The 13494-nt window shown below is 36.5% G+C and overlaps 1 protein-coding gene across 23 annotated transcripts in view; it reads left to right on the top strand.

Moving 5' to 3' along the window:
• NXPE4 (neurexophilin and PC-esterase domain family member 4) overlaps positions 1–13494 on the top strand; it is a 49089-nt gene that overhangs the window by 17276 nt on the left and 18319 nt on the right. For 12 of the 23 annotated variants that reach the window (XM_077893585.1, XM_077893588.1, XM_077893586.1 and 9 more), the window contains one exon: positions 10400–10502. The exons of 8 other annotated variants lie outside the window; for them this stretch is intronic. In XM_077893585.1, coding sequence (XP_077749711.1) covers positions 10400–10502 — 103 coding nt within the window. Of the gene's footprint in view, positions 1–10051; positions 10250–10399; positions 10503–13494 lie in introns of all 23 variants that reach the window. 3 more of the 23 variants (XM_077893601.1, XM_077893602.1, XM_077893597.1) reach the window with 2 other exon arrangements.

The following is a 13494-nucleotide window of genomic DNA, read 5'->3' as shown; positions in this document are numbered from 1 at the left end:
TTAACATTTTTTCCACTAATGTCCTTTTTCTGTTCCAGAACCCAAGCCATGATCCCACATTGAATTTTGTCATAGTCTTCTTAATCTCTTCCAAACTCTGAAAGTCTTATTGTTTTTCACAATCATAAATCTTTTTTTAAATTGTGGTTCATATACACGGTTATATTAGTTTTGGGTGTACAATATAATGATTCGATAACTCTGTAGCTACTCAATGCTCACTACAATGGATGTAGCCACTTTACATCATTGCAATATTATTGACTATTCCTTATGCTGTACTTTTCATCTGACTTTTATACTTCATATCTACAAGTGTGTACTTTTTAATCTCCTTTAACTATTTCACCTATCTCCCCACCCCCTTTCCCTCTGGCAACCACCAGCTTGTTTCCAGTATTTATGAGTCTGTCTCAAATTCTCTGTTGAGAATTTGTTGTTTGGTTGGTTTGGTTTGGTTTTTAGATTCCATATATAAGTAAAATCATACTTGTCTTGGACTTATTTTGGTTAGTGTAGTATACTCTGTGTTCATCCATATTAATGCAAATAGCAAAAACGCATTCCTTTTAATGGCTAATATTCCGGGGGGGGGGGGAGGTGGGTGTGCATGTGTGTGTGTACATATCACATGTTCTTTTTATCCATTCATCTATTGATGGACACTTTGGTTGCTTCCGTATCTTGGTTATTATAAATAATGCTATAATAAACATAGGTGCCTATGTCTTTTTGAATTAGTGTTTTCATTTTCTTTGGGTAAATACCCAACGGTGGAATTATTGGATCAAATGGTATTTCTATTGTTAATTTTTTGAGGAAACTCAATATTCTTTTCTACGAAGATTATACCAATTTATATTCCCATTAACAGTGCACAAGTGCTCCCTTTTCTCCACATCCTTTCCAATATTTGCTATTCCTTGTCTTTTTATACAACCACTCTAACCAGTGTGAGGTGATATTTTGTTGCATTTTTGTTTGTGTTTTCCTGATGAGTAATACTGAGCATCTTTTCATGTTCCTATTCGCCATATGTATGCCTTCTTTGGAAAAAAATGTCTATTCAGGGATCCCTGGGTGGCGCAGCGGTTTGGCACCTGCCTTTGGCCCAGGGCGTGATCCTGGAGACCCAGGATCGAATCCCACATCAGGCTCCCGGTGCATGGAGCCTGCCTCTCCCTCTGCCTATGTCTCTGCCTCTCTCCCTTTCTCTCTTTGTGACTATCATAAATAAATAAAAAAATTTAAAAAATTAAAAAAAAATGTCTATTCAGATCTTATGCCCATTATTTTATTTTATTTATTTATTTTGGTGTTGAGCTATGTAAGTTCTTTATATATTTTGGATATTAATCCATTATTAGATACTTCATTTGCAAATATCTCCTCCCATCCAGGAGGTTACCTTTTCATTTTATTGTTTCCTTTGCCATGCAAAAGCTTTTTATTTTGGTGTATTACCAATAGTTTATTTTTGCTTTCATTTTCTGGTCTGGGAAGATACAGCCATAAACATGTTGCTAAGGCTAATGTCCAGGAGAAGACTTGCAAAGATTTCCTTTTATAGTTTTATGCTTGCACGCCTCACATTTAAGCCCTTAATCTATTTTGAGTTTATTTTTGTATATGATGTAAGAAAGTGGTCCAGTCTCATTCTTCTGCATTAGCTGTCTGTGCAGCTACCTCATTTATTGAAGAGATAATCATTCCCCTATTGCATATTCTTGTCTCCATTGTCATAGATTAATCAATCATATAAGTGTGGGTTTATTTACTGGGTGGGTTACTTACTGGGCTCTGTATCTTGTTCTATTGATCTATGTGTCTATCATACCAGTACCATAGTGTTCAATTGCTATAGTTTTGTGGTATATCTTGAAAATCCGGAATTGAGGTAGCTCCGGTGGCACAGCGGTTTAGCGCCGCCTGCAGCCCAGGGCGTGATCCTGGAGACCCTGGATCGAGTCCCACGTCAGGCTCCAAGCATGGAGCCTGCTTCTCCCTCTGCCTGTGTCTCTGCCTCTCTCTCTCTGTCTCTATGAGTAAATAAATAGAATCTTAAAAAAAAAAAAGAAAAAAAATCCAGAATTGTGATATTTTCAGCTTTATTCCTCTTTCTTTAGATTGCCTTGGCTATTAAGCATCTCTTGGTTCCATATAAATATTAGGATTATTTGCTTTAATGTTGAGAAAGATACTACTGGTATATGGATAAGGATTGCATTGAATCAGTAGATTGCTTTGAGTAGTACGGACATTTTGACAATATTACTTCTTCTAGTCTGTGAACATGGAATATTTTTCCATTTGTTTCATCTTTCATTTCTTTATCAATGTTTTCTAATTTTCAAAGTAAGGATCTTTCACTACCTTGGTTAAATTTATTCCTAAGTATTTTATCCTTTTTGGTGCAATTATTAATGGGATTTTATTCTTAATTTCTCTTTCTACTATTTTGTTACTAGTGTATAGAAATGCAACTGATTTCTGTACATTAATTTGTATCCTGTAACTCTACTGAATTCATTTATTAATTTTGATCATTTTTGATGAAATCCTTAGGGTTTTTACCAATTTAGATGACTTTTATTTCTTTTTTCTTGTCCTCTTAATTGCTGAAGCTAGCACTTCCAGTACAATGTTGAATGAAAGTGACAAGAGTGGAAATCCTTATCTTGGTCCTCATCCTAGGAGAAATTCTTAGTTTTTCACCATTGAATATGATGTAACTTGTGGATTTTTCATATTTGGCTTTTATTATGTTGAGGTATGTTCCCTCCAAACCTATTCTGTTGAAAGCTTGTATCATGAATGGATGTTAAATTTTGTCAAGTACTTTTCTGCATATTGAGTCGATCACATGGTTTATCCTTTCTATTGTTAATATGGTGTATTGCATTGATTTGCAAACATTGAGCCATCTTTGTAACCCTGAATAAATCCTACCATATCGTGGTAAATAATATTTTTAATGTATTATTTAATTCAATTTGCTAAATTTTTTTGAAGACTTTTGCATCTATGTTCATGACAGATACTGGCCTGTAGTTTTTTTGTTTGTTTGTTTGTTTGTTTTTTATCAGGACTTTGGTTGTGGTATCAGGGTAATACTGCTCTTATAGAATGAATTTGGAAGTTTTCCTTCCTCCTATTTTTTGGAATTAATTTGACAGAATAATTCTTGAAATGTTTGGTAGAATTCAACTGTGAAGATATCTGATCCTGACTTTGGTTTCTTGGGAATTTTTTGATTACTGATTCAACTTTGTTATTAGAAATCTATCAGTTTAGATTTTCTACTACTTGAATCAGTCTTGGAAGACTGGGTTTCTAGGAATTTATCCATGTCCCTAGGTGTCCATTTTTTGTATATAAATTTTCATAGTATTCTTATAATCCTTTGTATTTATGAAGTGTTAGTTGTTACTTCTTTTCTTTCATTTTTTTATTTTATATGTGTCATGTATTTTTTCCTCCTTAGTGAGTCTGGCTAGATATTTATCAATTTTGCTTGTCTTTTCCAAGAACCAGCTCTTGATTTCAGTGGTGTGCTCTATTTTTTTCTCTATTTCATTTATTTCTGCTTTAATCTTTATTTATTTTCTTCATTCTGGTAACTTTAGGTTTTGTTTGCTCTGCTTTTTCTAATTCCTGAAGATGTAAGGTTTGTTTGTTAAGATTTTTCTGGATGTTGGCCTGTATTGCTATCAACTTTCCTTGTAGAACTGCCACTGTTGCATTTCAAAGATTTTGAACTATTTTCATTTCCACTTGTCTTCATTTTTTTAATTTACTCTTTGTATTTTTTTGACCCCTTGGTTGTTTAGGAGCATGTTGTTTGCCTCTGTGTTTGTTTGCTTGTTTCCAACTTTTCTTATAACTGACTTCTAGTTTTATATTGTGGACAGAAAAAAAAATGCTTGATATAATTTTAATCTTCCTAAATTTATTGAGACTGATTTTTTGACTTAAGTTCTCTCTCCTGGGGAATGTTCTATGTGCTCTTACAAATAATGCATATTCTGCTATTTGGGAATGGAAACATTCTATATAGATCTGTTAAGTCCATCTGGTCTAGTATGCCATTCAAAGCCATTGTTTTCTTATTGATTGTCTGGATTATCTATCCATTGATGTAGGTAGGGTGTTAAAGTTTCCTACTATTATTGTTTTACTGCCAATTTCTTCCTTTATGTCTCTTAATATTTGCTTTATGTATATAGGTGCTCCAGTTTTGGATCCATTGATATTAACAAATAAATCCTCTTGTTAGAGTGATCCCTTTATTATATCATTATGTAAGGGCCTTCTTTATCTCTTATTACAGTCTGTGTTTTAAAGTTTGTATTGTATGATATAAATATTGTTACCCTGGCCTCTTTCTTTCTTTCTTTCTTTCTTTCTCTTTCTTTCTTTCTTTCTTTCTTTCTTTCTTTCTTTCTTTCTTTCTTTCTTTCTTCTTTCTTTCTTTTTCTTTCTTTCTTTCTTTCTTTCTTTCTTTCTTTCTTTCTTTCTTTCTTTCTTTTTTTTATTTATATGAACTAACTTTTTCCATCCCTTCACTTTCAGTTTGTATACATCTTTAAATCTCAGGTGAGTCTCCCTTATAGCAACATGTGGATGGGTCATGTTTTTTTTGTTTTGTTTTGTTTTTGTTTTTTTGTTTTTGTTTTTTTGATCTATTCGGTCATCTTCTATCTTTTGATTGGACCATTTAGTTTATTTACATTTAAAGTAATTATTTTTAGGTATATACTTGTTGCTATTTTGTTAATTGTTTTCTGGTTATTTTTGTTGTTCTCTTCTGTCATTCTTCTTCTCTAGCCATCTTCCACTGTGGTTTCGTGGTTTTCTTTAATGTTAGTGCTTGAATTCCTTTTTTAAAATTTTTTTGTATATCTATTATTGGTTTTTGTTTTGTGGCTACCACGGGACTCATATTTACATTCTATGTGTCTAGCAATCTATGTTAGATTGACAGCCATTTAAGTTCAAATACCTTATGAAATCACTACATCTTTACTCTCCTCTCTCTGTTTTATGTATGTCATATTTTATATCTTTTGTTTTGTGTATCCCTTGATTAGTTTTTATTGATATAATTGATTTTGCTACTTTTTTCTTTTAGCCTTTATACTGGTTTTATTAGTGATTAATCTACTATTTTTATTACATGTTTACTTCTACCTATGAATTTTTTTTTTACCTAATGAATTTTTTTTTTATTCTTTGTCAAGAATAACACAGAAGTGATGTGCCCTTGGTACAACAATCATGAAAAAAGATAAACCTTATAACTACAAATATTAACCTGATCACTGGAGTAAGCCAGTGTTGATTTTACTCACTGTAAAGTTACTCTTTTTCAGTTTGAAATTAATAAATATATTAGTGGGAAGATATTCTTATTTCTCATCAAACTCCCACTAATTTTAGGCTTCTGCAGCAGCTCTTGACTATAATAGTTACTGCAGTATTATAATGCAGAGAAAAGATGTACCCTAACAATGTATGTATATTATGAAATGGAATACTTTTCATTCTGAAACATCTATGTTTAAGTTGCTGCATGTTTTCCACAGGAAAAAAAGGGGCCTACATTTCCTCTATAGTCATATGACCAAAAGGGTTTCAGTAGTGGAGGAATTCTAGTGTGAAGGGCAAGACTGCTCCCAATTTTTTAAAGTTCTTCTTCATTCTACATTGGAAGTAAAGTCTCAACCAGGCACACTTGTTGATCAAGTTTTGGCCATAAAATGACTAGATGGCCTGATGCCTCTATTCTCTCGTTCAGGTTGTTCAAATCCATGAAGGTTTTTAAGGAAGCCAACCAAAGCACTATCCGAGCAAACATGTCCATTGACCTAACCAGGGAAATTCCTAGACATGTGCTGCTGGTATCACTAAGGTGTGAAGACCAGCTGTGTTTGAATGAAATCCTCATAGCTTGCCTATGTTTAATTTTTTACCTTCATAGAAAACATGTTTCAGGCTGCTGGTAAATAAAAATATAGTGATTTGTGTTTGTAAGATATGTAGCTAGTTTCATGTAATTTTGAGACTTTCTCACATTTGAGAATTCTGTCTGAGAATTTTAGGGGTAAGATAAAACCCTTCTTCCCAGGCCCCCAACATATTGCAGTGCCTCACAGAGATCCTAAAATGTTGCTGAGGAACTAGCTAAAAGGGAAGAGCCTTTAGGACGTGACATGGTCCTAATGATGGGTTTAAAACCATCTCCAGAGCAGGCCCCATTTTTATTGTGCTCCACCATTTCAGTGATTCAAGCACTTTTGTGTCCATTTCTCCTGCTTCTGCTATTAACATTTAACTGGTCTCTACTCTCTGTTTCTGCTTCATGGCACTACTGTAGAGTGGTTAAAAATGCAGCTCTGAAGATCTGGCTCCCAGGCCTGCCTCTTCCGTGTACTAACTGTGTGAACTCAGCTAACATTTAACTGTACTCTGACTTGTTTCCTCAGCTGAAAATGGTAACTACATCATAGTGTAGTTCTGAGAGTTAAGTAGGTTTGCTTAAGAAGCACTAGGATAGCTCCTGGCATACAGGAAGTCCTCAATAAATATTGGCTGTTGTTCAATCTGTGGCTCTCTCCACACCTACTCCCACCAACTGCTTCCTGTCTCACATATATGTGTCTCTTTCAAACTTCAGCAGCTGGAGCTCTGAGTGGTAGGCAGTCACCCACAAAAGGGAGTTCTGGTGGTATGACAATGTTTTCATTCCCAGTTGCCCCCACTATACAACTTGTCTGTTAAATAGATGCCCATGTCTGTTACAGGGTGGCAGGGTAACAATAACTTAAGCATAACCAAGCAGCTTTACACCACTTTTTCACTACTTTTTCCAAAAGTGCTATGAAAATGGCAGTCACTCTGAACTTCATAGGCTTTTTCCCATAGTATACTTGAAAATGATGCAAAGTTTGTGATACTGTTCCTAGTAAATCTGGAGCCATAGCCAGCTATCTGTCCATATTCCTGCCACATTGCTGGCCCTTTTCCCTCCATTAACATGATTGAGTTGCAACAGCCTGTGTCCATCATTATTTAGTCGCCTCAAGAGTCCTGTGTGCCAACTTCTCACTGCCTGAATTCTTTTTTTTTTTTTTAATTTTTATTTATTTATGATAGTCACAGAGAGAGAGAGAGGCAGAGACACAGGCAGAGGGAGAAGCAGGCTCCATGCACCAGGAGCCCGACGTGGGACTCGATCCCGGGTCTCTAGGATCGCGCCCTGGGCCAAAGGCAGGCGCTAAACCGCTGTGCCACCCAGGGATCCCTCACTGCCTGAATTCTGAATCATTTTTGGTATCCTATCCTCTCTCATCTCTCCAGGGATGCTCAGATACCACAGACATGAGCTCTACCATTCAGTACAGCCTCTTTGGCAACGGGCATATCTTGTGTGATTCCTGGGGCCCCAGCAGCCATTTCCCTAATTTGTGGCTCAGTCTCTAATGACAGTTCCCTGGACATCAACTCTTTGCTTTGCCAATGCTGGCAGTCTGCCCATTTTGCGTGGGCTTCTTTAGGTCCTGGTTAGCACTACTCTTACCCTACTCATACCCCAAAGAACTGGTGACCTCCTGAATTGTAAACATGGGTTTATACTGTAAACACATAGTCCCATGATCCCCTGATTGAGCTTTCATGTTTCTATCTCTCGCTGGACCTATAAACCTAGAGGAAAGGAAGTTATTCAATCAAAGCCACACAGTAACTGCAAAGAGAATACACTAAGGAGGACCATTTATCTTGCTCACATCAGGTTTTGAGTGGTTAAAGGGGGATGAGGGTCTTTTAGGCATAATGGACAATAAATATATGAACCACAGGATTTACCGGAACTTGGTTATACCATTTGTGTTGGAGTCATGCTGAGTGGTGGAAAGTGCTCTAAATCAGAGGTCAAAGTGACAAGAATCCTGATCTCAGCTCTGCTTCAAAGCATACTAGATGATCTGGACAAACCATTTAAAATCTCTCCTATGCTCTCAGTTAAGTCAAGCATATCTGTTATTCCTGCCTCATGAAGAGATGTCAGGTTGACATAAAATATCAGCATCTGCATAACTAGAGCAAATTAAAATCCATAAATCTGCGTGTCAGAGTAGGTGGTGAACTTGAGTGGTTGCTAACATTAGTCTCCTAAGGAGCAACCAAACCAGAACTACAAATATTTATCTCTCATTAGAGGCTCCCTAGGACAGAAATGAACAATCCTGGACCCAGTCATACATATAAGGTTATAACAGCTTCTCCAACTGTCATATGTAATGACATAGAGAAGTATTGTTAAGGTTAGTTCAGTAGAGCATGATCAAGGATGCTGGAAAGATTATTCTGTCCTTATGAAACAGATCTCGAGTCTTTCATAGACAGATGGACATGTTTAAATTCCTGTGTGGAACAGCACAAACGAGACTGGAGGGATCCACAGTGTAATCAGCTACTGCTCTCTGTGGGCACTGGTGCGATTGCAATTGTCCTGGATACCTGCTCTTTCTGGCACCATTTCTGTCAGTTCAAGAATGCAAATCCCAGGGACACCTGGGTGGCTCAGTGGTTGAGCATCTGCCTTTGTCTTAGGGCATGATTCCAGGGTTCTGGGATCAAGTCCCATATCAGGCTCCCCAAGGGGATCCTGCTTCTCCCTCTGCCTATGTCTTCCTCTCTGTGTCTCTCATGAATAAATAAATAAAATCTTTTAAAAAATGCAAATCCCAGATAGATTCAAACTCAGAAGTATAATCAATCACTCTGTTTTCTTGAGAGTAAATATCATTGTGTTGCCTACATAGTATTTGAGATTCTATTAGTTAAATTAAGCAAATTTTATTGAGTACCTACTATGTACAAGGTAATAGACACTTGAATCTTGGCAAGTGGGTCTTGATGACAAGGCTCAGATGGAAACTAGGCAGTTTCAGCTTTTCAGGAATGACCGACTATTCTCAATCACTCAAACATTCAGCTTCATTCACTCTTTTTCTCATCAGGTATCTCTCGTATATGTACTATAACTAGGCTAACAAAGTCTAAAAACATTAAAATTATCTAATCTATACTCAGGATTTCATTTTCCCTCCTCCATTATGCATGCACTGATGACTGTTAGTTTGTGATCCAGGCCTCTCCTTGAGGGGGAACTGATATGCCTGATAGCAACCTTTATTGAAATATGCACAAGGTTGTGGATGCAAGCTGAAAGCATGCAAGCTGCAACTTTTACCTGTGTTTTCTTTTGGCACAGAGGAGACACACCCCACTGGTACACTACTGTCTTCAAAACAGAGACTCTACACACAGATTATAGTAGTTCCTATGTATAGGATTAAACATAATCTTTAAATTAAAGGTATGAAAACATTTTCAAAATTGTGCAGGTGGGGGAAGAGGTAATGTTTACTCTTGGGTGCACAAACTTCTAATGTCTATATATTAACTGGAGATCCAGGGTATGAGATGCTTCTAGGGGGGAATAAATTTGAAAGACAGAAAATTTTAGAAAGGCAGCATTTAAGCAATCTGCTTTTTTTAAAAAAAGATTTTGTTTACTCATGAGAGACACACAGAGAGAGAGAGAGGCAGAGAGAGAAGCAGGCTCCTTGCAGGAAGCCCAATGCGGGACTCGATCCCAGGACCCCAAGATCACGCCCTGAGCCAAAGGCAGATGCTCAACCACTGAGCCACCCAGATGTCCCTAAGCAATCTGCTTTTAAGGGACAACTTGAAATTTTTGCACAGTGACAGAAATGGAGATGTTAGAATAGGAAAACTTTTTTTTTTATTTATTTTTTTTTTTAGAATAGGAAAACTGAAAAAAAAGTCTAAATTCTTTTTTTAAAAAAAAAATCTAAGGTTTAAAATCTTTTTAAGGTTCAGTGGTACCAGAAAGGGTGGTTAAAACAAGAAAAAGGAACATAATAATAGAATTATAATAAGGAAGCTGGAAATATCAAGTTATATTAAAAGGGCCCTGGGATAATGGTCAGTCAATATTTGCTCATATGTGTTGTATCTGCAGTTTGTGTTTAAGGGAAGAGAACAGGAACTCTGTGAGGGGACAAAATAGCCTGGAGGCTTCACCTAAACATGAGCAGCCTTGCATCCTCCAGGCCATTAATGGCTCAGTTTCATAAAATCCATGGTGGGCTACCTGTCTCAGAATAGTGCTTCCGGTGAAGGTACAAACTGATCACCAGAGACAGTAGCTGGAAGGACGGTAAGAGCAGCTGTGTGGGGGAGAGTGGGGCAAGGTTCTGTTCTGGGAGAAACTTACTGAGGACAAAAGAATCAAGAAATGTAAACTTCTCATGTATTTCCGCATTTCTTTTCTATTGTGAGTGTGCTTGTTCCGTGTTATCTCTTGTAGGATCCTAATCATTAGAAATATGGCAAATCGTAAGTCACTGTTGGTATTGTTGTTTCTGTTGGCCTCCTGGATCACTTTTACAGTTTTTAAAAACTCTACAAAGGTAAGAATCTCTTTCTTTCTGTGTCTTACAGAAGTATATTTTTACTTCCTATTTCACCTGTTCTAGCAAAGTCCAAACAACCAGACTCATAGATTATAGTAGGGAAGTCTCAACAGCTTACATGACCTTGAAGAACTGACATATTTGGGGGTGCCCAGGGGACTCCATTGGTTGGACCTCCAACCATTGATCTTGGCTCAGGTCTTGATCTCAGGGTGGTGAGTTGAGACCCCGTGTTGGGCTTCATGCTGGGTGTGGAGATAGAAAGATAAATAAACAAACAAACATATATGATAACTATTATTTAGCATGGGAGACGATGATATTGTATGCGTGTATGTTGTATGGTGGCATGCACGCTCTCTTCCTTTGTCACTTACATATGCCCTGCAAGGATTTTCTCCCAATGTTTAGCTTAGCTTCTTCAAGGAATTTCTGAACAACACATTTTCATGTTTATATAGTAAAATTTATCTTCCTTTTTAAACAGTTGATTCTTTTTGAGTATTAAGAAACCTTTCCCTGCTTCAGTGTCAGATTTTTTATCTAAATGTTCTTCTTAAACTTTTACAGGTTGCTTTAGACATTTAACCCTGCACCAGATCTGAATTTTATTCTTTCCTGATTTTTATATCCATATGGATAATCACGCTTTCAGCTCTTCTTACTCTGTAGTTGTTTCTATGCTGATTTGCCATCTCATTTTTGTCAGATAGCAACATTTCTGATAAGTACACGTCCCTTTCTGGTCTCTTTGTTCTAGTTCATTGACCTATTTTTCTTCCCTGTATCAATACCACATTGATATAATTAATTTAATGATAATAATAATTAGTTTTATATTTAGTCTTGAAAGCTTGTAGGTCAAGTTACCACTGCTTAATCAACTTCACAAAGTTCCTGGCCAGGCTTGGCCCTTTACTCTTTTATTATATGTTTTAGAATCAGTCTGTCAGATTTGATGGAAAAATCTTACTTAAATTTTGTGTGTACTACATTAACCATGCAGATCAAATTGGAGAAAGTGACATTTTTATTTTTGCTTTTTAGCAACATGTAATCTCTGTACATTTATTTGGATCTACTTCAAGAATTTTTAGTAAATTAAAAAATTTTAGCATACATGTCTTCTACATCTTTTAGATTTATAACTAGGTACTTTCTGATTTTTGTAGCTATTGTAATGGTGTTTTTAAAATACATTTTCTTTTTTTAAAGATTTTATTTATTTATTCATGAGAGACACACAGAGAGAAAGAGAGGCAGAGACATAGGCAGAGGGAAAAGCAGGCTCCATGCAGGGAGCCCAATGTGGGACTCAATCCCGGGTCCCCAGGATCACACCCTGGGCCAAAGTCTAAACCGCTGAGCCCAGGGATCCCTAAAATACATTTTCTAATTCCTTCTTGCTGGTATGAAGGAATGCAGTGGACTTGTGCATATTGAACAGCAAGATTTTGCTTTCCAAGGTCTCAGATTCATTAGCTGATGGTTGCAAGTATCACCTAGCATCTCCTTGAGGATTGAAATATACTTGCTCTAAAGTTTTGTTTTGCATTTTCTATTTCTGTTCCTTGGTCTTTTCTTTATTGAACTTGATACCTTTCTTTTTTGAGTTGGCTTTCATAAAATTTTTACCAATTCTTGGTTGTGTGTATATTCTTACACTTAAGGTTCTGTGGTGGCCAGTCTGGGTCCTGTTACCTGTTTTGTCCATCATATTTGTAGCAGAGCTGCAAAAAGTACTCAAGGCAATGAATGTTCCCCATCTGTCTAGGGTATTGCCAGGCACACAGGGTCATATCCTATATCCTCCAACTTAAATATCTATGGTTTTTACTCACAGTAAAGTACAGAAGTCCCTATTTCTAGCTGCCTGGCCAGACACAGGCAGAAACCTAGGGAAGTGTTAACCATTCCAATACATCTTCCTGTGGGCTACTCCTTTATCCTCTCTTATTCTAATTACCAACTTCCTCCAGTTGTAGAATCCTTGGAGTGGCTTCCATCTTCTACAGACTTCTCATTGACATGCATTTGGAGCCATGGTTTTGTTACTTGATCTAATCTCATCTGCCTTTTGTTCTTCAGATCGATTGTTCTCTCTCTCTCTCTCTCTCTCTTTCATCTCTCCATCCAATGTGGGGCTCAAACTCATGACCCTGAGATCAAGAGTCTCATGTTCTACCAACTGAGACAGCAACACACTCCTATTTTTCAGATTTCTTATAAATTCTGATCTAATTAAGGTATCTTGTCCTATTTCCCAGAATACTTAGAAATTTTTAATTTTTTCCCTATATTTCATTAGAGTTTCTGGTGAGAAATTGAAACTATAATATGTTCTTTGTCCTCCATCTTGAATCAGGTTTTCCTGTTTATTTTTACTAAAAAAATTTTGGCACAGATTATTACTCTATCATAAATCACTTAAAATTTAAATGTGGAGGTGCAGCAGTTAAAAAATACCGATAATGTATTGTGATTACTATGATAATGTTCATATTTATAGGTCATTACTTATTTTTTAATCTAGTTCCTGCAGCAACCACTGATATAAGTTTTTAAGTTTCTAATTATTATTGTGGATTTCTGTGTTTATCCCTTAAATTCTGTCAATTTTTTCCCACATATACGTACATGCACATGTAGGTACAATACACAATTTATGATGCTATATTTTCTTACAAATTGACACTTACCACAAATTGACTCTTAACACAAATTGACTCTTAGAGATGGAGATGTCCATTTCTATGTCTGGTGACACTTTGTCTCGAAGTTTATTTTAACACTAATATTAGATTTTTCATGCTTATATGGCATGTTGTTTTCCATCTTTACTTTCAATCTTTTTTTTATTATTTCATGTATTTATTCATAGAGACACAGGCAGAGGGAGAAGCAGGCACCATGCAGGAGCCTGACTCGGAACTTGATCCAGGGTCTCCAGGACCACGCCCTGGGCTGCAGGCACAGCGGTTTAGCGCCA

This window comes from Canis aureus, chromosome 3 (assembly GCF_053574225.1).
Source record: "Canis aureus isolate CA01 chromosome 3, VMU_Caureus_v.1.0, whole genome shotgun sequence".
Taxonomy (NCBI): Eukaryota; Metazoa; Chordata; class Mammalia; order Carnivora; family Canidae; genus Canis; species Canis aureus.
This window is presented reverse-complemented; position numbering and strand designations above follow the sequence as displayed.